This window comes from Alosa sapidissima, chromosome 17 (assembly GCF_018492685.1).
Source record: "Alosa sapidissima isolate fAloSap1 chromosome 17, fAloSap1.pri, whole genome shotgun sequence".
In the NCBI taxonomy this organism is placed as follows: domain Eukaryota; kingdom Metazoa; phylum Chordata; class Actinopteri; order Clupeiformes; family Clupeidae; genus Alosa; species Alosa sapidissima.
The window spans coordinates 1862326-1888097 of record NC_055973.1 but is presented as its reverse complement, the minus strand read 5'-3'; the positions used below and the strand labels follow the sequence as shown (position 1 = coordinate 1888097).

Genomic DNA, 25772 nt, shown 5'->3' with positions numbered 1-25772 from the left:
ACTACATAGGCGTCTTCTTGATTTCAGCGGTAGGAATAATCCATTGTTAGGATGAGAAGAGTCCTTCAGAATCTTTTGGGCTGAATTGTAGAAGGCCTTCATGATGGATGTAGAAACTTTGAATTTCCTTAGCTGCGGAAGGAAGTAGAGTCGTTGTCTGGACTTCTTCAGAACATACAGTATTGAGTGTTAACAGTCCATGTTAAGTCTTCAGTAATGTGGACACCAAGGTATTTAAAACTTGTGACTCTCTCTACAGGTTGCCCGATCATTAGTGGGGTGTAACTGTAGTTCTACTGCTGCCTTCTGTAATCCACTACCATTTCCTTGGTTTTATTGATATTCAGTGTCAAGCTGTTAGATTGACACCACTGTGCCACATCATCAACCTGACCCAAGTAGAGCTGTTCATTGTTGTTACTAGGGCCCAAGATCAGGCCCAAGATCACTGTGTCATCTGCAAACTTGATGATGGAGGTATGACTACTGTTGGCTTTGCAGTCATGTGTGTAGATGTTGTACAGCAGTGGACTCAAAACACAGCCTTGGGGAGCACCAGTGCTGATGGTTAATGTGTCAGATGTCAGACCCCCCACTCTAACCACTTGTGAACGGTTGGTGAGAAAGTCATATATCCAGTGACACAGGGTGGTGTTCAGTCCTAAGGCCTTCATCTTTGTGACCAAGGTGAGAGGTACTATCGTGTTGAATGCTGAACTAAAGTCAATGAACAGCATCCTCCCATAATCGCCATTCCCCTCCTCCAGGTGAGTTAAGGTGGTGTGCATGAGGTTTGAGATGGCATCCTCTGTAGACCTGTTGGCTCTGTAAGCAAATTGGAGGGGGTCGAAGGAGGCAGGGAGGGATGAGCAGATAATGTTTTTCACAAGCTTCTCAAAACACTTCATCACTGTAGACGTCATGGCTACTGGGCGGTAGTCATTCAGACATGTTTTTCGGTACTGGAACAATAACAGACTGCTCGAGGCAAGTAGGAACTGTCTCTTGAGCCAATGATGTGTTAAAGATATAAGTGAACACAGGAGCTAACTGAGCTGCGCAGGATTTCAAAACCCTGTTAGAAATTCCATCCGGTCCAGCAGCTTTTCTACAATTAACCCTCCTAAAGGCATTGCTCACATCGACCTCAGAGACACAGAAAGGTGCATCCTCATTTGCTTCACATGCTGCAGCTAGTGCAAGATAGTCTGTGTTTTTCATGTCAAAGCGAGCATAAAAAGCATTAAGTTCATCAGGGAGGGCTTTACTCACATTCATCATAGGAGGGGACTTTCTTTCAAAGCCAGTGATGGTTCGGAGTCCTTTCCACACTCGTGCTGGATCACCCTCCAAGAAATCAGCTTTAACTTTGTCTCTATAGCGCCGCTTAGCATCTTTAATAGCTCTACGTAAACTATAAGATGCTGCTTTGTAATCCGTCATATCCCCTGAAATAAGCCCAGCATTATAAGTCATGGTGCGTGTCTTTAATGCCGTTCTCACTTCTCTATCCACCCATGGCTTCTGGTTAGGGAAGCTTCGGATCTTTACAGTTGGGATGATGGAATCAGTTAGCATATTGATGTAACTCAATGATACTTCCGTAACCTCTGTAAGAGCCAATTTGAGTTTATTATTTGTTGCAAATTATTATTTGTTTGTTAATTACAATATTGTATTTACCTACTGTAAATTTTTCATTTAAGTTGTGTATAATTATTCTTTTATTAAGTGCTTTAATTATATTCGTCAGTTCATCTATCTGGGGAGAGGTGCACTGGGATTTGCTACGTAAGTCATGTGATGCATACGTGTGCTTACGGTGTGTTTCCACACAGCGAAACACCTCGCGATTTTTGGCCAGCGAAATTTCGCCTCGGGGGCGTGACGGCGAAACCGCTAACCTTTTGACTGCAGTGTCTAGCCAGTGGTGGCAAGCGAGCTAATTAGGCTAATCAGCTAATTCAAACGTTTAAGTACTTAATGAAGATATCTAGGGGTCTTTATGACTCGACTAAGACTATGTTGCCCATAAACAACAATTCATGTTCATAGAAACAACAAGGTCAATAAGACAATATATTTCATACCTGTGTTGCAGCATGTAGCCTAGCTGTCTAGCTAGGTTTACAATGCAATCCAATGTCCTAAAACACTAGCATTTCGCCTGTCAGCTAGCTAAAAAGATTGAGTGCTTAAACTAACATATATAGTGGTCTATGTGCTCTGACTAAGTTCGTGTGGCATATAAACCACAATTCGTGTTGATACAAGTGCCAATGTTCGTGTAGAAACATTTTAATCACATACAAATGTTTGTGTTACAGCTCAGGTAGTCTCCGCCATCTTGGTAAATAGACTTTTTTGTAACTCCCGCCTCCAAACACAAAGACGCGGACCTGATTGGTTCTCGAATGGTCCTCATTTAAATAAAGTTAAACTTTGGCCAACTTTGTTTCGCCTGCCTCGGCGATTCACTTTCATTTCGCCCAACTAGGGCGAATTTCGTCTCCATTCAACCTCAATGAGAGCGACGCGAAATTTCATTGTGTGGAAACACACCGTTAGGTTGCATGAGACGGTCAGGCTAAGAAGGCAACACAGTTTTCTGACCGACACTGATGATGAGAAAAAGAGATAGAGCTAATTAGTTTATTTGAACGACATCATTGATGTTTCATTTTGTATATTGACACATTTATTTTTAAGTAAACACTTGAAAAGGATTTTTGAGTTTGAATGTTTTATTTATGGTCGAGTCACACTAGCTGCCAATCGCCTGCTCCGTTAGTGGCATAGGTTATCCTACAAAGACAAGAGTGCCACTTACATTAGTCAGAAAACTTTGCTTGGATTGAAGAAGACACGAAGGAAACCCATGTTAAGAGCATGAATAGGATGTGGAAGTCCAATGAGTAAGCACACCATCAAAGCTTAAAAGAAGTCGGAAGAAAAGGTGAGCTAAAGCTGAATCTTTACCATGCTAATAGTAGCTGCCATTGCAAAGAGAAAAGTGCTGAGTCATGCAGTAAAGATCGCGGTGCTTGATTGAAATACTAAAGTTTGGAACCATCTAATATTTTGGGAATCTCTGCACTGTAAAGAAGTAGAAGGACATTAGCATTTGCTGTCGAAGAAAAACGATTTTGGACACTTGCTAGTGAATTGTGTGCACTGATTAATGAAGATGGCAGAACTTTCTGGAAACGAATTAACGCCCGATGATTGTAGCCTCAAGAGGGCGCCAAAGCCCACTGAAAAGGCATTGCAAGAAAAACTGCATAGGCTAATCGGAACAAGGAAAGGAAAATTCGCCCAGCTCACTGTCAAAATGAAAGAAATTGATGAGCATATGAAAAATGATGACAGAGTGACAAAAGGTGCAGTTGGTAGAGCACAGAGTGCACTTTTGCAGAGTGATATGTGGAATTTGCATAAAGATTTAGTGGAACTTAATGATGCCATAATACTTTTAATGGATGAAGAGGAGAGAAAATTAGACCAGCAATGGTTTGTTACTAAAATAACATCAGCAAAAGAATATGGGGAAATTTTTTCGGAATGGGTCAGTCGTCAGCTTGAAAGTAAGGAAGAGGCTCCAAGTACATATTCAGATGTCCTGCTAGAAACAGATGATGTGGATGTGGGCGATAGCATTTCACAAGTTAATCTGATGGATTGCAGACCTAAAAGTAGACATGGATCTGTTGTTTCAGCTAGGTCAGGAAGATCCTCACGAAGCTCTTTATCTACAGTGCGCGCTAAAGAGGAGGCTGAACATGCAGCACTCATTGCTCGAGCGGCTGCGTTAGAACAAAGGCAAGCTCTTGATCTTGAAGAAGCTAAGTTTAAAGCTAGAAGAGAAAGGTTGGAAGTTGATGCAGCACTAGCAGAATCCACTGCGAAATTGAAGGTGTTAGAGACATATGAGGATGATGGAATGAACAGTTATGTGTCTAAGTGGCCTGCTAGGGCAAAGGTAAAGGAACAAACGGATAGCATGCACTCATCAGTAGGACAAGGATTGCAGAGTTCCAGAACTGGGGTATACCAGCCAATGTCGAACAGGCAGAGACAACCTGCAAAACAAAAAGACAATGATGATAGAGACCTCCATCGAGTGTTGCAGAAACAAAGTGTCATTACAGAAATGCTGGTCAAACAGCACAATTTAACAAGTCTGCCACGCAAAGAGGTTCCAGTATTCAAAGGTGATCCTCTCACTTACAAATCGTCCATTAGAGCATTTGAACATGCTGTAGTTAGCAAAGCTGATACTTTACCAAGATATGTTTTATTATCTGGAGCAATATACCAGTGGTGAATCGCAGGAACTGGTCCGTAGCTGTGAGCATATGCTGCCTGAAAGAGGCTATAAAGAAGCTAGAAGGTTATTGCAGAAACACTATGGCAATGAACTAAAGATTGCAAATGCTTACATGGAGAAAGCTTTGAATTGGCCCAACATCAAGATGGAGGATGGCAAAGCTCTTAATGCGTATGCGCTGTTCCTTACTGGCTGCAAGAACACCATGGGTGATTTAGAGTTCATGGAAGAAATGGACAACCCTACTAATATGCGTACTGTTCTTTCCAAGCTTCCTTATAAACTGCCTGAAAAGTGGAGAGTGACTGCTTTTGAAATACAAGAGAAAGGGAAAGGGCGTGCAAGGTTCTCTGAACTGGTCGATTACATCGGGCGGCAGGCCAGAATTGTAATGGACCCACTGTTTGGAAGCATGTCAGAGTCTCATGTGATCAAGGAAGGAAAGGACAAGTTTACAAGGGACAAGAACGCCATGAGAAGCGGCCAAAAGGGAAGCAGCAGCTTTGCTACAGGTGTTATGGCTACACAAGAAGAAAAGGAACAAGATGTGACAATAAAGAAAGCTCCTGCTGCCACTTTACAGAAACCTTGTGCTTACTTTCATAACACACACACTCTCATTGAGTGTAGAAAGATAAAAGAGCTACCTCACAAAGAAAGACTAGATTTTTTAAAATCTAAAGGTCTGTGTTTCGGATGTCTTTCGCCAGGGCACCTCAGTAAGGACTGCAAAAAGAGAGCAAAGTGTCAAACGTGTTCTCAGAGACATCCAGATATTTTGCACTTTGACAGAAAAGGCAGTGTGTCTGCCGATGACAAGAAAAGAGATAACTCTGATGTCAAAGAAATCTCCAACGCCTGTGTCGCTCTGAAACAGGAAGCATGTGCCTACACTGGGGCCGGAGGAAATTGTGCACTAGCTGTTTTGCCTGTCAAAATCAAATCAAAGAGGAGTCATAGATATGTGGAAACATATGCGTTCATAGATCCGGGTAGCACAGCAAGCTTTTGCACTAATGATCTCCTAACAAAGCGGAACATTAGGGGCAGACAAACTCAAATTCTTCTTAACACCATGGGCTGTAATACGGCAGATGATAGTAAAGCTTTGAAGACATCTGTCCTAACGGATTTAGAAGTCTGTGGTGTGGATGAGGATACCTACATTGACCTGCCCAGAGTATTTACCCATAGCTTCATTCCAGTACAAAAGGAGAACATCCCCAAACAGGAGGACATTGCAATATGGCCTTACCTGAAAGAAATGTCCCTACCTTGCATCGAAGCTGAAGTTGGGCTGCTTATAGGCACCAATGTCCCAAGGGCAATGGAGCCATGGCAAGTTATACATAGTGAAGGGGATGGACCCTATACGGTGAGAACTGCCTTAGGCTGGGTGGTAAATGGACCACTAAAAGAATGTGACAGCCAGAGCCACACAGTCAACCGTCTTTCAGTCATTGAGATAGAGGAACTGTTACGTCAACAGTACAATGCAGACTTCCCAGAGCGTGACTGTGAAGAAAAGGAAGAAATGTCACAGGATGACCACAAATTCATGTCTATGGTGGCCAATTCAGCCAAACTGTTGAATGGCCATTACTGCATTGGTCTGCCTTTGAAAGATGAGACAATGAAAATGCCGAACAATCGCTGTATCGCAGAACAGCGAGTAATCAGCCTGAAAAGGAAGTTGAAAAGACATGCAAGCTTCCATGAGGACTATAAGGCATTCATGAATGATGTAATTGAGAAGGGCTATGCAGTCAAGGTCCCTACGGAACAACTATTGCGTGAGCATGGTAGGGTGTGGTACATTCCTCACCATGGAGTGTACCACCCCAAGAAAAGGAAGATTTGCGTAGTCTTTGACTGCACAGCATCATACAGAGGAGTCTCTTTAAATGAGCAGCTGTTGCAGGGTCCGAACCTTACCAACACACTTGTTGGTGTCCTGACAAGATTTAGGCAGGAACCAGTGGCGTTGATGGCAGACATTAAGGCCATGTTCTATCAAGTCAAAGTCCCTGAGGAAGATTCGGATCTTCTTCGCTTCTTGTGGTGGCCGGAGGGCAACCTGGATGAAAAGATTAAGGAATTCAGAATGACTGTTCACCTTTTTGGTGCTACGTCTTCACCAAGTTGCTCATCCTATGCCTTGAGAAAAACAGCCGAAGACAACCGAGAAACAGCTAACCAACAAGCAGTTAACACAGTTCTCCACAACTTTTACGTTTAAACAGTCTACTATTATTAAACTACCTATTAAACAAACTGTCTATCAACAACTTTTAACTTGTCATCAACTATGTCAACACTTGTCATCAACTATGACTCCTACCCACTGTAGCTAGTTAGCATGGTTAACCAGGTTAGCTAAGTCACATGGTTAGGGTAGTTAGCATGTTAGCATTGTTAACATGCTAATTAGCATAGTTAGCATAACTACTAAAATTATAAGCTAGGTTAGCTAAGTCACATGGTTAACATAGTTAGTATGTTAGCATTGCTAGTATAGTTAGCATGTTTAGCAAAACTGCTAGAAAACATTAGTTAAGTTAGCTAAATAGCATGGTTAGCATGGCTAGCATAGTTAGCATGTTTAGCAAAACTGCTAGAAAACGTTAGCTAAGTAGCATGGTTAACATGTTAGCATTGCTAGCACTGCTATAAAACATTAGCTAAGTAGCATGGTTAACATAGTTAAAAATCTTAGCATAACTGCTAATAAACATTAGAGCCATTCCAACTTTCAGTTATCGTCAAATATCTATCTATACACAGCCATTAAACTATTTGAATATCAACATTCATTAAACTTCCAGTCTGTCAACAACTTTTAAACTATTTACCTTCAACTTTTAAACGGTCTACTTTTAAACTATCATTAAACTATCTATTAAACTAGCTGTCTATCAACAACTTTTAAACTATCTACTGTCTATCAACAACTTTTAAACTATCTACATTCAGCTTGTAAACAGTCTACTTTTAAAATATCAACTTTTGTAAATGTCTATCCTAGCATCACTGTAGTAACCATCTCTGTATTATCTGTTTTAACTATACATGATATTTTACATCACAACTTTAGCATTTTCATGCACTGGTAATTCCTTGGAATTGCATTTCTAGTTATTATTCCTCTAACGCTTTTTGTGAGTTTAATACAGCTTCAGTCAATGGGGAAATTTTTGTATTTTTGAATTAATAGTTTAAAAAGTATAAAAGTTACAAAGTTGAAAAATACATAGCTGAAGTCACATAAGTAAGACCTACGCAACGCAGTTTGAATGAAGTTTCTACGTTAAACAGTTGAAGCTGTATTAAACGCACAAAAGCGTTAGAAGAAGATAAATAACTAGAAAAGCATTTCCTGAAGGAAATATAGTGCATGAAAATGCAAAAATAGCATGCTAACAATGTTAACTATGCTAACCATGTGACTTAGCTAACCTAGCCAATCATTTTTAGTAGTTATGCTAACTGTGCTAACTAGCATGCTAACACGCTAACTATGTTAACCATGTGACTTAGCCAACTTAGCTAATAATTTTTAGCAGTTTTGCTAACTATGCTAATTAACATGCTAACTATGCTAACCATGTGACTTAGCTAACCTAGCTAATCATTTTTAGCAGTTTTGCTAAAAATGTTAACTAGCATGCTAACTATGCTAACCATGTTACTTAGCTAACTTAGCTAGCTAATCATTTTTAGCAGTTATGCTAACTATGCTAACCATGTGACTTAGCAAATCATTTTTAGCAGTTTTGCATGTTAACATGCTAACTATGCTAACCATGCTAACTAGCTACAGTGGGTAAGAGTCTTAGTTGATGACAAGTAACAGTTACAATGGCTGAACAGTTAAAAAGTTCAGTAGTTTAAAGGGTTAAATTGTTTAACAGTGAAATATTGTAGTGAGGACTTTTATTTTGAAACAGTTTTTGGCAGAGGAAGCAGTTGAACAGGATGTGTAGTCTTAATAGGGCCAGTTTGTATGCTTAAAGCCTGAGACTGGCAGTTGATCCAGGTGGCCGGAACACCTGCCACAGGATTCTAATTGCTGTGATGTCATAAAGGGCAATGTTAAGTCAATGGGGAAATTTTGATAGTTTTTAATTAATAGTTTAAAAAGTATAAAAGTTACAAAGCTGAAAAATACATAGCACTCTTGTCCTAAGTAAGACCTACGTGACAATGTTTGAATGAAGGTTCTACGTTAAACGGTTGAAGCTGCATTAAACGCGTTAGAAGAAGAAGAAGAAGAAGCCTTGGAAGAACAGTATAGTGCATTTTCATGCACTATAATAAAAAGCCTAGGAAGAACAGTACAGTGCATTTTCATGCACTGTAACTAGAAAACGCAATTCCAGGGAATTACTAGTGCATGAAAATGCAAAACATATGGTGGGAAATATATTGTTAAAACAGATGATGTGCTAATTGGCAACCAACATGATGAGGTTTAATATAGTTCAAATGACTGAACTAGGTAGATGAGGTTTAATATAGTTGGAATGACTGGACAGTTAAATAGGTGGATAGTTTAAATGGTTAAATTATTTGCTAGGTAGACGAGGTTTAATATAGTTGGAATGACTGGACAGTTAAATAGGTGGATAGTTTAAATGGTTAAATTATTTGCTAGGTAGATGAGATTTAATATAGTTGGAATGACTGAACTACGTAGATGAGGTTTAATATAGTTGGAATGACTGAACAGTTAAATAGGTGGATAGTGTAAAAGGTTAAATTATTTGCTAGGTAGATGAGGTTTAATATAGTTGGAATGACTGAACTAGGTAGATAAGGTTTAATATAGTTGGAATGACTGAACAGTTAAATAGGTGGATAGTTTAAAAGGTTAAATTATTTGCTAGGTAGATGAGGTTTAATAGTTGGAATGACTGAACTAGGTAGATGAGGTTTAATATAGCCTGGCCACCTGGCCTAGGATTCTAATTGCTTAACGGCAGTCTTAATAGAGCCATATTGTATGCTTAAAGCCTGAGACAGAGTATATAGTTTAAAAAATGTAGATAGTGTAATGGATGTTGATAGACAGAAAGTTGAATGGATGTTGATAGGCAGATTGTTTAATGGATGTTGATGGATAGTTTAATGGGTGGATGAGTGAATGGTTTGAAGAGGATGAATGGATAAAAAGTTGGATGAAATGTGCCTTATATCTTTGTAGAATGGAGAGACACAGAGAGAGTTGGCCTAGTTCAGCAGAAAGCAGTTGATACAGGTGCAATCAGTTGAATTGATTCTTTGATGGGGCCTAGATGAGCAGCTGGAAGTTGATACAGGTGCAAATCAAGTTAATTAGTCCATTGTGATGTCATCAGCCTAATGTTAAGTCTATGGGGACATTTTGAGTAGTTTTTAATAAATAGTTTAAAAAGTATAAAAGTTACAAAGATGAAAAAAGCCCTCTTGTCCTAAGTAAGACCTACGCAACATAGTTTGAATGAAGTTTCTACGTTAAACGGTTGAAGCTGCATTAACTGCGTTAGAAGAAGTATAATAATAATCATAAGAATAAGAAGACTTGGAAGAACAGTACAGTGCATTTTCATGCACTGTAATAATTCGGATAAATCCCTTTCCGAAGCGCAGCGCCGTTCACGGATGGAGTACACCAGAGGCCCATAATATAAATATATTGTATTTAAGCATACAATATGACTCTATTAAGACTACAGATCCTGTTCATCTGCTTCCTCTGCCCACAACTGTTTCAAAATAAAAGTCCTCACTACAATAGTTCTATATTAAACAATTTAACCATTTAAACTATCCAACTATTTAACTGTTCAACTATTCCAACTGTCATCATCAACTATGCCTCTAGCCTACTATATTAAACCACCACCTACCTAGCAACCAATTTAGCAACCATTGAAATTAAGCATGTATGTCAGTTTCCATAGCAACCAATATGATTATACTAGCAAACCACTGTAGTAACTCCTTTATTTTTAGATAGTAGCCACCATGGACACCCTAGCAACAACCTAGCAATGACTTCAAGTACCCTAGCAACAGCCTAGCAACCATATTCACATTTAAAACCTAGCAACCAACATCATTAACCTAGCAACCAGCATAGCAACCACCATAACTACTCTAGCAACAGTCAGTTGTCAACTTTGACTTCTTTCAACTGTTTCCTCTGCACACAACTGTTTCAAAATAAAACTCCTCACTACAATAATTTCATTTTGAATAATTTCACCATTTTAACTATCCAACTATTTTACTGTTCAGCCTTTCAAACTGTCAGTTGTCATCAACTATGACTCCTGCCAGCTGTTTCCTCTGCCCACAACTGTTTTAAAATAAGTCATCACTACAATAATTCTATATTAAAAAATGTAACCATTTTAACTATCCAACTATTTAACTGTTCAGCCTTTCAAACTGTCAGTTGTCATCAACTATGACTCCCGTCAACTGTTTCCTCTGCCCACAACTGTATAAATAACAAAATAACAGTACTCACTTCAATAATTCCCTATTAAATAACCTAACCATTTTCACTATCCAACTATTTAACTGTTCTGCCATTCCAACTATCAATCGTCATCAACTACACCTCCCGCCAACGGTTTCCTCTGTCCTTAACTTCAACTTCAAAATAAGTCCTCAATACAATAATTCGCTATTTAATAATTTAACTATTTAAACTACTCAACTACTCAACAGCTTTTTTCTCTATCTGACCTTCATCTTTTTACTTAGATTATATTTTAGACAATATTCAACAATATTTCATTCAGCAGCCATTTTCACATGCACTCGTAATTCCCTGGAATTACATTCTCTAGTTGTTATTGTAATGTCATAATGGCCAATGTTAAGTCTATGGGGAAATTTTGAATAGTTTAATAGTTTAATTAATAGTTTAATAGTAATAGTTTAATTCATAGTTTAAAAAGTATAAAAGTTACACAGATGAAAAGTACATAGCAGCTATGTCTTTTAGAAGACCTATGTTACAAAGATACCGAGACTGACAGCTTTTTAAAAGCTCGAACCCGTTTACAGCCCGACATTATGGAAATGTCCGCACGCAGCTCTTTTGCCTTTTGTCAAGAATGAGTCATTTATACATTTTTTAACATAATTTATTCATGACTAATGTAGACTATAGGCCACTTGGAAGTTGGAGGCCTAAGTCCTCTGTAATATCGTGCGCTGTTGGAAATAACAATTGATTATAGAACCCCTGTTAACCTAATGATTCTGACCCCGCTAGATATGGAGAAGTTTCGGTCAACGTAATATTACTATCCATAGTAGGCCGATGTGGGCCTACCCACAATGCTGTTACAAGAATGCCTTCTAGCTATTTAATTAGACGCATCTTCCCCAAGAATAGTGTGCGAGGCCCTCCTCGGCCGATTAATTCGGGAGGCGCCTTCACTTGAGTAATGATCCTAGTGTGAAAGTCGGTCAGAGGCTATAGTGCTGGCCTGGACCACTATGCTCATCTGGACAGAACATCTTACCGAAGCTACAGAGGGTTCAGGGTGTGCTAAGGTTAGCTGTCTAATTCCAGACTACTAATAAAATCAGTGACCCACCACAGTACAATACGATGGCCAGTTCTCCTGGTAGCATGCCTACACTTTCACTGATTTAGCCCCCACGGCCCTGGAGACTAATCCTAGCCGTTCCTCCTGGCCCATCTTAAACTTGAGGGATATCTAAAGAAACTCTAGAAAACTATGCGGGTCAAAGCATAACAATTTATTTGTCAGACACAAGCTATTCATCCAATACATTATAGAAGGTACATCTAAATGAATAATGTGAAAGTTACGAAAACAGGTTAAAGGAACATTTAGGAAACCATATGAAGCAATCAGAGAATGAACATACCAGCTCAGAGGATGATGACTACACACCTTAGTGGTGCGGGAGATTCTGACTACAGAATAGCTCCTAGAATGCTCTGTGAGCCTCTCTTAAATAGGCTACCTAGTTTGTAGTTGGTTACATTGATATGGATCACATGATTGGAGGTCAGCTGATTTTGGGTCACATGAGAAGTACTTTGATGAGACTTGAGACCATTGTTGTAGTGAGAGTGAATTAATTTTCCTGTCCCTATAGTTAACTGCTCCTGTGGACATGTGACAGTAGGCCCACAATAGGCCCACACTTAGTAGTTGATCAAGAGTCAATATATGACTGAAAAGATTATCATCATGGTAATTACAACATTAGCCCTACCTATTTAAAATAACGGTTTGGATGTTGTGAGGGTACGATTTGACGGCAATCTGTAAGCAGTCACGTTAAACCTAGCTTTACACCTCGTTTAGTTAATGCAGCAGTTTTGTAGTAGGTTTGTAGTATTCTTGCTGTCAGCAGAGGGATAGCAACAGAAATACGATTGTTGACATTTCCCCGTATTTTAGGTGAGTAAGTGAGGAAATCTCTCTTATTTTCAATGTTCAATGTTGACAGCTATGCCTAGCAATCATCTTAATTACCATAACAACAACCTAGCAACCAACACTATAATGTCAACCTAGCAACCACTACAGCAACCAACATGATTACCCTAGCAACCATCATAGCAACAGCTTTATTTAGCATAGCAAGAACCGCATAGGATCAGGAAAACCATTGTAACTACATTATCTGTTTTAACACTCAATATTTTACATCCTTTACCCTTTGGCAATCATGTAAATGCACTTTTGTACACATTATAGGCCAGCCAAGCCAAGACATGGTTTTGAATGGACTATGTTGTTTTAGTGATGTAATTTTGAGATTTATTCCTTTTGAGTAGTCATCATTTTAGGGTACAGTGAACTTTATTGTCACATCTGTTTAACCTATACAAATGTAATAATGTTTCAGTCACTGTAAATGAAAGGGTAATAATGTAAATTCAAATTTTCATTTGAATTATTCACCATTTAATTATGATTGCTTGTGAAGATGTTTTGAATCTCACCAAAGAGTGTATTTGCACAGGTGAATGCCCTGGATGACAATGGGGTGTTGGTGGGTAACTGGTCTGGTGTCTATACCATGGGCACTTCTCCCTCCGCTTGGACTGGCAGCGCAGAAATCCTTCTACAGTACAGCAACAGCGGTACACCCGTGTCTTATGCACAGTGTTGGGTGTATGCTGGTGTATTTAATACCAGTGAGTTTGTGTTGTGAAACTTACCAGAAAGTATATCATTCATACACCAATTTAGGCCTGTTTATATTATAGTTTTAGACACGCTACCTCTACTTTTCTTACTATGAAGGCAGGCTGGTATATGATTATGGGAAGGAGAGATGGAATACACCTATCCTTCCTACTTGCCACACTGACTATATACTGAATAGTTTTGCGCTTCATGTTAGAAACTCCTTAATAACAATGTCAGAAAAATATTTTGGTTAAGCACATTAGCCAGCTTTTAGCAGTACCGATTGTACTGTTACTACTGTACATGACTAGTCGGTGACATACTTGGAACTTTACTTAGCTTGGTTTTAGATACCACAATGCCTCTTGAATTAGTAAATTCAACCCAATTTATGAATAAGATAGGCCAATAATGGCTAAAGGCATTGCATGAAGCACAGTCTAGCCCAACACTCCTAGCCATGGGAATAGCATGTTAGCATGGTAGCAAGGGTCAAAGAAGTAATATATCCTATGAAGCATTAGGTTGTGAGTGAGGTTACATGTTGCAAAAACTATAATTTATAAAAATCCAAAAAAACCTAATATAGCAGCCCCTTTCCATGTGTTACTCTTCTTCAGTTTTGCGTTGTCTGGGGGTCCCATGCAGGGTGGTCACCAACTACAACTCTTCCCATGACAGCAATGGAAATTTAACGATTGATATCTTCATAGATGAAGATGGGACAATGAACAGGACATACACTAATGACTCAGTGTGGTGAGAACATTATGTAGAATGTGTATGATAAAATGGTGCTAAATTGGTGTATCCAATTAGAAGTTGTTGGCAAAGATTACAGGGCAATTACTAGCAAAAAGGTGAAATGGCTGTTTACTCTACTTTAGTCAAGTCAAGTTTATTTCTAAAACATAGAGGTCATTCAATGTGCTTTACATAAACAAAAGGAGACAGTAATAACAAATAAAAGCATAGCAAAAGTCAAGTCAAGTGAACTTTATTTGTATAGCGCATTTCATACACAGAGGTCATTCAATGTGCTTTACATAAACAAAAGCAAACATGAATAGCTGATAAAATCATAGAAGGGCAATAGTACAAGAATAGTTTAAAAAGTAAAAAATAAAAAAATAATAATAAGAATACATAAAAAACACAAGGTAATAGTGCATACAAGTATAAAAGGGCAATCATTTAAAAGTGAACAAGTAACCATACTAAAGTAAAGTAAAGTAAACATACAAAGCAACATACTTTATGGAGATCCTTGAAGTAGTTCCAAATTGTGCGCTAAAGTTACTGAAGTTGAATTGAAAAATAACAACATTTGTATTTGTTGTAAACAAGTACAGTATATAAGTTTAATGACTTGTTTTTCGACAGATCTTAGAACAAATCTGCAAATGTGCATTAAATGAGCAATCTTCAACTACAAAATTAGACCTAAATAGACAAACATTAATATAATCAAAAATGAAATGTTTCAAAAAATAGATACTTATTCCTACTTTGTATTCGTACACTTGTATGACTTCAGTTTCCTTTCTAAAATATTTAGCTAACTCCATCCCCATCAACAAACTTACAATGGCCAATCTTTAAAATTTAACGGTCTTGGTTTTATTAGGAAAACGTGAATTCTGGGTGGATTTGGGCATGCCTCAGACTCGTGGTGTGAGCGGTATTGGAGCGAAATTGGAGCGGAACAGAGCAGCCTCCAAAGTCTCCAAGCCTCTAAATTAAAAGCGCTCCGTGCTTCAACAAAATTCCACCCACTCCGCTCCTCGCTCACTAGCTCTGGTTGAAGTAGTGGTTGCAAAAGTAGGTGCTACAAGAAATTAACTACATGGGTTCACATACTTTTGCAAATGTCATATTTTGATTTTTTGTTAACTTATCCACTTATCCAACTTTCAAGCAGCACTATATTTATCTGTCTATCTATCTATAAAGCAAGTAACCTCTGGTCTCTTCTCTCATCTGAGAAATCTCTATCAAATGTTGAATGCAACAATTTGACAATCAGTGCAAAATACAGGGTGTCTGCACCGCATACTGGCACTTTACTAGTATTTTCAAATGTTGTATTCTGAAACCCTGATTTTACCTGTATTTGTACAAAAAGGAATTACCACTGCTGGAATGAGGCCTACATGAGAAGGTCGGACTTGACCCTTGACTCCAAATATTGGGGCTGGCAGGTAGTGGATGCCACGCCACAAGAAACCAGTAATGGTGTGTTTTTTTTTGGCAATCCATCAGTATTTTAGACCACTGTTATCTGAAATACTCAACACTTACTATGGTAAATCAACTTCTTAATATTGTTTTTATTTACTCTCCCTCAGGATTCTATCAATGTGGCCCAACCTCAGTTAAAGCCATCAAAGAAGGGGACCTGTGTTACCCTTATGATGCCCAATTTGTCTTTGCCGAGGTAAAAGGTTGACTCTGCATCGGAATGGCTGATCCTTCCTTTCAGAGATGCTTCCTTTTTTTTATCTACAAATGCTTCTCTCATCATTAGGTGAACAGTGATGTAGTATATAAGATGGTGGATAGGAATGGACAGTGGACGACTGTGCAAAAAGACACAACCTATGTAGGGAAGAAGATCCTAACAAAAGCAGTTGGTTCAAATGTAGCTGAAAGCATCATGGATAACTACAAATATGAAGAGGGTGAGTAGAATGTTATACTTAAGTATTCCTTATTTCCTTACCTTGGGACACTGACATTTTTTTTTATTAAACGTTTTATTAAACTGTTTTGCATTGATACTTTGGGAACTGTTACTGGTAAGCATAACATCAGCATTTCTACCACAGTGTATTCAAGCAAATCAGTAAATACGTAAACCAAACCAATTAAATTCAGATTAAGTTTATTCACAAACTCAGACTAAAGTTAAAGACTAGATTAGAGCAAATGCCCTCTATTGCAAATGCAATCACTGTTTTTGACAATCCTATGATCCCTGGGTATCCTGGTAAACACCAGACAGCTTCTCAAAGCTCAGAGAGTGGGTCTGGAAAGGCTTCAATCGCTACAGTATGTTTCCATGCACACCATATTCTGGTTTTATTCGGAATAATGACAATATTCCGATTGCGCATGAGTCATGTAAACACCTTATTCCAGATGCCATAAGGTCATATTCAGAGTACTAAAAACTGGAATAACACCCCTAGCATATGCCTCTTTTAACCAGAATATTGTGGCATGGAAACACATTATTCGGAAAATGTCCCTTTCGGAATATTAAATTGTATCTGCGCATGTTCGTGCAAAGAATTTTGGGTAACGCTTTAGAATAACATGCTTATTAGGTATTAACAGTGCATAATAAGCAGTTAACAATTCATTGCTAACAGTTAGTTAACTGTTGTTATTTTTTAATAACATTAAGTAACTGTTAACATGCAGCTTGTAAGTGTTAATAAGCAGCTTTTTAAGTTACTTACAAGCATATTTCTTAACAGTTAACGTGCAGCTTGTAAGTGTTAACAAGCAGCTTGTTAATGCTTGTTAATGGTGTATAAAACAAAGAGATGGATAACTAATACGCTTACAAGACCTTTCTTAGACTACCTATTTGTAGTACATTTTACCAGTGGTGTAGCCAGAAATGTTCAAATGGGCAAAGCCAATTTGATTAAACATAAGAGAGGCCTAGATTAGATACACCATACAAACATTAATCATAGGCATGTTATATTTATGACATAAAAGTGGAAGTTATTGAACGCATTTGATCACAGCTGACAAATTACGCAGAAACATTTTCAACCAGAGCAAAACAATGCATGAATAACTTCTGTGCATCACATGAAACACAATTGAGATAGATTGACCATATTGGACAACTTTTTACTGCATTCCCATGAACAAACGTGGGGTAAGTCAAGCTATATGAAGGTATTATTTTGCTGTCACTTTGTCTGTTTTTTAACCCAGAAGGATGTACTTGGTATCAAATGATAGCTCTGTGTCTCCTCTTTCATCTGACATGCGTTCCGATCACGGCTTCGCGAGTAATTCAAACGAGAGTAATGGGTGTGCAACGTTCTGTCGTTATTTTGTTCATGGCATTATTTTGCAGTAACTTTGTCTGTATTTATAACCAGCTTGACATCAAGCCCCGCCCACATCCAACTCAGCCATGTTTTTCTTTGCCTACGTCACTCCCCATACGCTTTGGCTTTACTACCGACAGCCCGGTAGCGAATTAGCCTATAGTATATTGTTTCATATTAGATGATAGAAACTGATGATGTAGGCTAAACACAAATGACATTTCATGCAACAATAGTGAATTTTTCATGTAGGCCTAGGCTAGTTATTGTAATTGGGTTCGTGTACTTTTTCGTTCATTTGATTTCCGGTTATGAAATGCACATTAAAAAATGTGGTCATTTTAACTCATTGAGTGCCAAAAACGTAATATTACGTTTTTCCTTCCCATGCGTTGAGTGCCAAAAACGTAATATTACATTTTTAGCTTTTTTTTTTTTTTTTAATTACGAAACTAGACACTCTAACACACCTTATATGTGATTTTGGGAACTCTGTGATGAATGGAAATTAAATATATGACGATCGTGAAACTCATGAAAACGCACAATCTGGACATTTTTATCATAACTCGATTGCCGCTTTGGGTCGAATCAGTGACGCATGCACGTCAGATCAAAACCAGGCCATTTTCGTGGGTATATCACTAGGTGGCAGTCTCGCCTGGTCTCGCTGATCACTTCCCGGAAAGTTTACACAAGTAGGCTAACAGGCAACACTTCATATTTCATGAAAGACGTTATATCTCCATTTTGAATAAAACAGCGATTTTGATGAAAACTAGCCACTGTTTAGCTTGGGATTTCTCAGGAACAGAGGCGTGTAGAAATACACGGTTTGCACCCAGTCTCACCTTTTAATCGAGCTATTGTATGTGTTCATAGCTATAACACAGAATATGCTGTGGCTGTACAAAAATCAACAACAATGGTCTAGATTGCTGGCACTCTAGGACAAAGCTCCCGAAAACAGCTTGGCATTCAATGAGTTAAATATTGATGACAATGTGTTCAAACAGAAAACAAGCAATATTTCATTTAATTTAGCCCTCAAAAGTAGAATGGTGTGTTGTTTCATGGACTATCAGTTTAACAGCAAGAATTCTCCATTACAACCAAATGTAGCCTACAAAGGGGCGATTTTGCTTTATTAACAACAGGTGAACCAGAAGCATGCATTGTGTAACGTTAACCGGTTAGATCAAGCTAGACATATCCATCTCAAATATAGGCTACTGCCCAGATAGCAAGCAGATATTGGACCACCGGTAGATAGGCTACTTGTCGGCAACCCGCGATGGTAACGTTAGGCCACCGGCAGTCTGTCGTAAATGAATAAAGAACAGGGTTGTCAAAGCTGCGGCTCGTTAAACCAGCGGACCGCGGTAGAACCGATGTGCAAAAACTCAGCGGTCCACCGGCGGCAGCGAAACCGGTGGGCTGCCACCAGCCTCTTGCCATCTGGGTGGATAACTTTGCTGGCTAGCTAGCCAGCTAGCTAGTTCCTATCTGACGAATAAGTACTGTGACAACGGCGTTCTTATGGAAACGTTGGTGCTGTTGCGAGTTGTTGCACTGGTTTGAATCCAGTTTACATGTTGAATTACACAATAAAACGTGTTTTGCAGTAACGGCTCCCACACACAGCTGCGTGCATCGCGTTGCTGGAGACGCATCCCATTCACTTTAAATGGGCTCACGTCATCCGTTGCCGAACTGAATTGTGGGTCCGTCGCATCGCGTTTCTCCCGCTGCTCACGTTGAGGAGTTCAGCTGTTGCTGCACCGACAGACGGCACCGGCCAATCAAGCCAATCTACGGACGGCACCAACCAATCACATTACGGTTTTACTTCAAGTCATTTCAAAGTCAAAGTCAAAAGTCAAAGTCTGCTTTATTGTCAATTTCTTCACATGTCAAGACATACAAAGAGATCGAAATTGCGTTTCCTACTATCCCACGGTGGAGACAAGACATATTTTACCAATTAGGTCCACAGTCAAACATAACATAACAATGTAAACAATATAAAAAGTAAAAATAAGAAGGCACATACAATGAAGAAATAAGAGCAGCAGACAGTAGACAGTCAATATAATAGCCCAGATAGCAATTACTCATTGAATCTATGTTAAATCAACATTATTTTGTCAATGTTAAAATCATTGAGTCAACGTCGCACTTAAACATTGATCCTATAACATTTTGCACCCTCTATTAATATTGAAGCAATGTTGAAATTCCAACTACAGATCAACGGAATTTCAATGGTATTTCAATTAAAATGAATATTGAAACAACGTTGAAATTACAACCAAACTAAAGATCAATGCGATTTCAATGGTATTTCAATTGATATTAAACCTCAGTAAACCACTTTTAATCTGGAAAAATATTGGGAAATTCACATCCTGCTTTATATACAGCCAGGATAAATTTGACTAGGCCTAGTATGGCTGGTTTAGGCTACACAATCGTGCATAAATAACCAGACAACTTATCAGTTTGAAAATCAAGTGCATTTATTAACTCTTCTTCATTTAGAAATTCACGTGTGTTGTGCTTCCCTGCCATCCATTCAGTATAGCATTCATAGACCACCCGTTCGCAGTTAGCCCTCCACCATCCAGTAGCAGAGTGAAGTGGCACCTAACAGAAACAGAAGAAAAAGAGATAGACAGTGTTAGATAAATATGTTCAGGCTACTTATAATTGAAATTTTAGAATAATCATAGAATATATATTCTATATGTTTGTTGAGTTTGCTGTCAAAATGCCAGGCTGAAGATGGTGTTAGAATAATTCAGTTTCGCAAGCTGGGTGAGCTCATTGAACCTGCCGTGTTTGCTAGCAGCACCAGCCATTCGGGCAGCTCTGTTCGTCCGAACACTTTTGCTGCCCAATGAACGGTTAATGATAGCAGTCTAGTCAGATATGACTTAAAGTTGACTTATATCAGTATTGCTAAAGTTAGCCTATTAAAAACTCACAAAAATATGATCACCAGGAGTTACATAAATGTTAGCTAAATCTCCATGTAAACCAGCAGCACATCTTCAGCCTATAATTTTGACGGCCTAGAAGCTAACGTTACCGGTAGGCCTAGCACTACTTCATATTTTATTATCATGAGTATAATAAACTGTAACTTACTGACAACAAAGGTAGGACCTAATTATAAATCAGACTGCCGAGTAACGTTAACCTAACATTATGATGAACTGCCATAACGTAAGTTAGCCTAAACATTAATTTGACAACAGCAAGTAAATTTAGCTAGCCTAGCATTTTAATCAGTTTGTAAATCTGACAGTACGATGTACATAGACTGTAAACATGACCGAATTTAATGTAGTACACTTTTACAATAAAACATTATCGTTTGATAAATAAATGCTTGCTTACCATTAAGGAGGAGTGAACTTGACAGAGAGCTGAACACCCCCGTTGGTCTGACTGAACTGTTGCTGAAAATGAACTGGACAGTTCAAACGTCGTCGCGTGGTCAACTATAAATCCACTACTTTTCAATCACCATGTTAAGATTTCCCAGTCAACCACAAATCCATGACTTTTCAATATCTTTTAGTGAACTATGTATCGATGCTCTATCGATTATGGCAACATAAACTATAAACCAATGTTGTTTCGATATCTCTCTTATCGATATTCATGCACTGTCGGGTTTTTGTCAGGATTGTAATGCTGATTCAATGTCTATTTACCATTGAGATTTCAATCTCAACCAAAATGATGATTTGGATGGAAAATCAACATCATATCAATGTCACCTTGCTATCTGGGAGTGCAAAAGTCAGGCCAATAAATGGCTGAGGTAGTTTTGTTTGACCTAAGTATGCAAGTGGCATAGTGGTGCAAGTTATGTAAGAGCAGCAGAAGTGTGTTCAGAAGTGTTCAGGACAACAGGACAACAACAACAAGTTGCAAGTGTGCAAGTGTACAAGTGGAGTAGTGCAAGTGGAGTAGTGCAAGGCAGCCATTGTGGGTCTAAAAGTCCAGGATGTTATGTAGCTGAGGGTGGAGAGAGTTCAGGATCCTAACAGCCTGGTGTATGAAGCTGTTGGTGAGTCTGGTGGCGCGGGAGCGCAGGCTTCTGTACCTCTTCCCAGAGGGCAGTAGATCAAACAAATTGTGAGCGGGGTGACTTGCATCACTCACAATTGTGGTCGTCTTGCGGGTGAGGTGGGAGGTGTAAATGTCCTTCAGGGAGGGGAGTGAAGCACCAATAATCCTTTCAGCTGTGTTCACTATGCGCTGCAGGGCTTTCCTGTTGTATTCAGTGCAGCTTCCGTCCCACACAGCGATACAGCTGGAGAGGATGCTCTCAATGGTGCCTCGGTAGAATGTGGTCATGATGGCTGGTGGAGCACTTGCTCGCCTGAGTTTCCGCAGGAAGTACAGGCGGCGCTGAGCTTTCTTCGCCAGTGATGCAGTGTTGGTGGTCCAGGAGAGGTCTTCACTGATGTGCACCCCCAGGAATTTGGTGCTGCTCACTCTCTCCACCACAGCACCGTCGATGGTCAGTGGCAGGTGTTGGGTGTGACCTCTACGGAAGTCAACAACAATCTCCTTGGTCTTGCTGACGTTCAGCAGGAGGTTGTTGTCCCTGCACCACGTGGTCAGAAGGTCGACCTCCAACCTGTATTGAGTCTCGTCGCCCTTGGTGATGAGACCCACCAGAGTTGTGTCGTCAGCAAATTTCACTATGTGGTTGTTGCTGTAGGTTGCAGTGCAGTCATGCGTCAGCAGGGTGAAGAGCAGCGGACTGAGCACGCAGCCTTGGGGGGCCCCCGTGCTCAGTGTGATGCTGCTTGAGATATTGTTGCCAACACGTACTACTTGAGGCCTCTGACAGAGGAAGTCCAGTAGCCAGTTGCAGAGGTAGGTACTGAGTCCCAGTTTGTCAAGTTTGCAGATGAGTTGTTGTGGTATTATGGTGTTGAATGCAGAACTGAAGTCTATAAACAGCAATCTCACATATGAGTCTCTTTTTCCAGGCGGGTGAGGGCTGGGTGGAGGGCAGAGCAGATTGCATCCTCTGTGGACCGTTTGGCTCGGTATGCAAACTGGAAGGGGTCCAGGGTGGGGGGGAGAATGGATTTGATGTGTGACATGACAAGCCGCTCAAAGCACTTCATGATGATGGGTGTCAGTGCCACGGGGCGGTAGTCATTGAAGCAGGATGGAGCAGTTTTCTTCGGCACAGGTATGATGGTGGCAGCTTTGAAACATGATGGGACGATGGCTTACTTCAGGGAAGTGTTAAAGATATCTGTGAAGACATCCTTAAGCTCCTCAGCGCAGTCCTTCAGCGCCCGACCTGGGATGTTGTCTGGGCCTGCTGCCTTACGGGTGTTGATAGCAGCAAGTGTCCTCTTCACGCTGTCGGCAGAGAGGCACAGGGGCTGCTCGTGTGGAGGGGGAGGGGTCTTCTGTGGGCAAGTGCTGTTTTGTGCTTCAAAGCGAGCAAAGAAACGGTTCAGATTGTTGAGCAGAGGGATGTTGCTCTCACAGTTCTGTGGCGCGGGCTTGTAGTCCGTGATGGCCTGAATGCCCTGCCATAGGCTTTGTGCGTTCCTGCTGTCTTTGAAGTGGGTGGTTATCTTGTGAGTGTATTCCTTTTTTGCTTCCTTGATGCCACGGGACAGGGTGGCTCTCGCTGTTCTCATGCCAGCTTCATCCCCAGCTCTGTAGGCTTTGTCTCTGGCCCTCAGCAGCCTGAGGACATCCCCTGTCAGCCATGGCTTCCAGTTAGCCCGAGTGATGATGTCTTTTGTGTGGGTCACATCATCAATGCACTGTGATGTAAGAGGTTACAGTGTCTGTATACTCCTCTATGTCTGTCTAATTGTTGTAAGTGGCTGCCCTGCTTAAACATTTCCCAGTCTGTCTGTCATTTGCATAGCTACCGTCGGGAACACCCACTGGAATGCGTTGACGGAACGCAGCTGTGTGTGGGAGCCATAAGTTGCTGGTTTGTAGAATGTAGTAGCTCGTTCAGTCTCGTTGCGAGTCCTGGCTCTCTCTCTGCTGACTGCCTCCCTCTCGCCGCCAGCAATTTTAAACTGCGTGACGTAATACAAAAAAACATGGCTGACTTGGATGTGGGCTGGGCTTGACCTCAAGCCCCGCCTTCCCGCAGGCTGCAGCGAGATGCTCCTACTTTTTTAGATGGTGAACTTGCGAAGAAAAGCCCTTTAATTGGACAGGAAAGACTGACAAGTGGGCGGGCCTAGGCCCGTCCGTGGCTACACCTATGCATTTTGCAGCCCCCCAATCTAAAGCAAGTACCATGTACCCTGTAGTTCCACAAGCCCAACCTTCTATCTCTATATATCTATCTATCTAGCTTGGTTAAGCTGTGAGAAATGCACCTTCAAAATTGGTGCAGTGAGCTGGAATTAAACCCAGGTCTCCTGCATTGCACAGTGATCTGCTACTTGCTGAGCTACATTCCTGTGTCTAGCTTTGGTGAAATTGTTCATGTTGATTCTATATTCCGATAATGTTCTATATCATACCAGTTATGCTTTTTACAAATATGTTTCTGATGGAAAAGTGGTGTTTAAAGGAAAATTCTTTGACTACTTCAGAGTGGCTGCCTACAGGCATGCACAAACGTCCTAAAACAACCCTTAACGTTTGTTTAGTGGTGGTTAGTGGTGTTCGTTGATGTTCCAAAACAAGTGGCGTAGCAAAATACAGTTTCTGTCGTGTTTTATTTGGCATTTTGTAAAATCCCATTGATTTCTGTTGGAAGACTCATTGGACGTTGATATTACTGCGCCACTGGAAACGGAAACGGGGGCTGTTTACATTTGGTTGTAGTCTTTTCGCTAGATTACTGTCTATGCTTTAGGCTCAAATATTGAGCGGAAGTTTATACGCGGTTGTGAGGTATCTGAAAAAATAGTTCCACAATAGCAAATAAGACGGCTGGAAATCATACATTGCGCCGATATATTTGATTTTAATAATCAACAATTGTGGGCACCACTAACCACTCGGTGAGTTGCACAGTTTTGAAAACGAACGTTAAGGGTTGTTTTAAGGACATGTTTGTGCATGCCTGTAGGCAGCCACTCTGAAGCAGTAAAGGCGATTCAAAACGAGTCAGAAAAGTTGAGACAGGACCAATCGTCAAACTTTCGGTGTCCACCACTCTAGTTCATCCAAAACAAACCAGAAAAGGGACTCAAAGTGCTAAATACCAGAATTTCCCTTTAATTTCCATAATCTTTGTTCAGTGAACGCATAAAACAGTCAGTTTGTCTGCAGTCTAAATATATTATGCCAGCTTTGTATATAGTTTGGTTACCTAGCAACCGAGGCTTAAAGACGACAAGTGGGTGTGTTCAAAGTCGCAAACATAGGCGAACGTTCGCGATCGATTTGAAACATGTTTCAGTTTGCCTTCAGTTTCCCATGAATGTCTGCGAACAATGGCAAATGGATTTTTTTCCACAATTGTTGTCTTTCTACAATGAATTACATTATCGGAGTGTCTATTTACACCCCTGGTATGAATAGCCTTGGCCACACAGCTGAGCTATTCACACCCTGTGACAAAAAGACGTTGCTCACGTGCACAATACACATATTTATTTTTTGTCAGCATATTTTTTGTCAGCAGAAAGAATTCTGAAAGGTTTCGGCACTAATATATGTTCAAATTAAGTTTTAGATTGAAAAGTTGTTTTTTATTTTCATAATCTTCGTTCTGTGAACACATACAACCATCAGTTTGTTAGTTAACAGAAATTTCGTGAATATGACGCTCAGGCCTATAAACCATAAGTTTACCTGCAAACACACCTCTAATTATGGAAGTGGATAGTGCAGTGGTCACAGACATGGTTAAGTACGTGGGAGCCCGGGGTTTGATTCCTGCATGATGTGTTTTGGCAGAGTGAGTGCGCACGTGTACCAACGTCTCTGGAGAGAAGGCGCGCAATTTAAACAAGAAATCGGTTCTCAAACGGAAGTTTTGATTGCAACAATTAGCTAGTTCACGCACCAGGGTGTAAATAGCATACATTACTATATACACAAGGGTACGAATAGCATCCACTTCTATACATTGATGCAAACTGCATACCTTATTCAGAGTGTCTATTACACAGCTGAGCTATTCACACCCTGTGACGTAACAACAACAACATGTTGCACATTTTT

At 40.0% G+C, this 25772-nt stretch overlaps 1 protein-coding gene and 1 long non-coding RNA gene across 3 annotated transcripts in view; one reads left to right on the top strand and one right to left on the bottom strand.

Moving 5' to 3' along the window:
• The window catches only part of LOC121688425 (coagulation factor XIII A chain-like), a 104907-nt gene that overhangs the window by 37172 nt on the left and 41963 nt on the right, over positions 1 to 25772 (top strand). For both annotated transcript variants that reach the window (XM_042068029.1, XM_042068028.1), the window contains 5 exons: positions 13334 to 13508; positions 14124 to 14262; positions 15629 to 15738; positions 15852 to 15940; positions 16031 to 16184. In XM_042068029.1, coding sequence (XP_041923963.1) covers positions 13334 to 13508; positions 14124 to 14262; positions 15629 to 15738; positions 15852 to 15940; positions 16031 to 16184 — 667 coding nt within the window. The remainder of the gene's footprint in view (positions 1 to 13333; positions 13509 to 14123; positions 14263 to 15628; positions 15739 to 15851; positions 15941 to 16030; positions 16185 to 25772) is intronic.
• On the bottom strand, positions 20077 to 21072 carry LOC121688467. Its single transcript, XR_006024587.1, has 2 exons — positions 20982 to 21072; positions 20077 to 20225 (listed from the first exon to the last, which is right to left on the bottom strand). It is a non-coding gene; the product is annotated as an uncharacterized LOC121688467 (long non-coding RNA).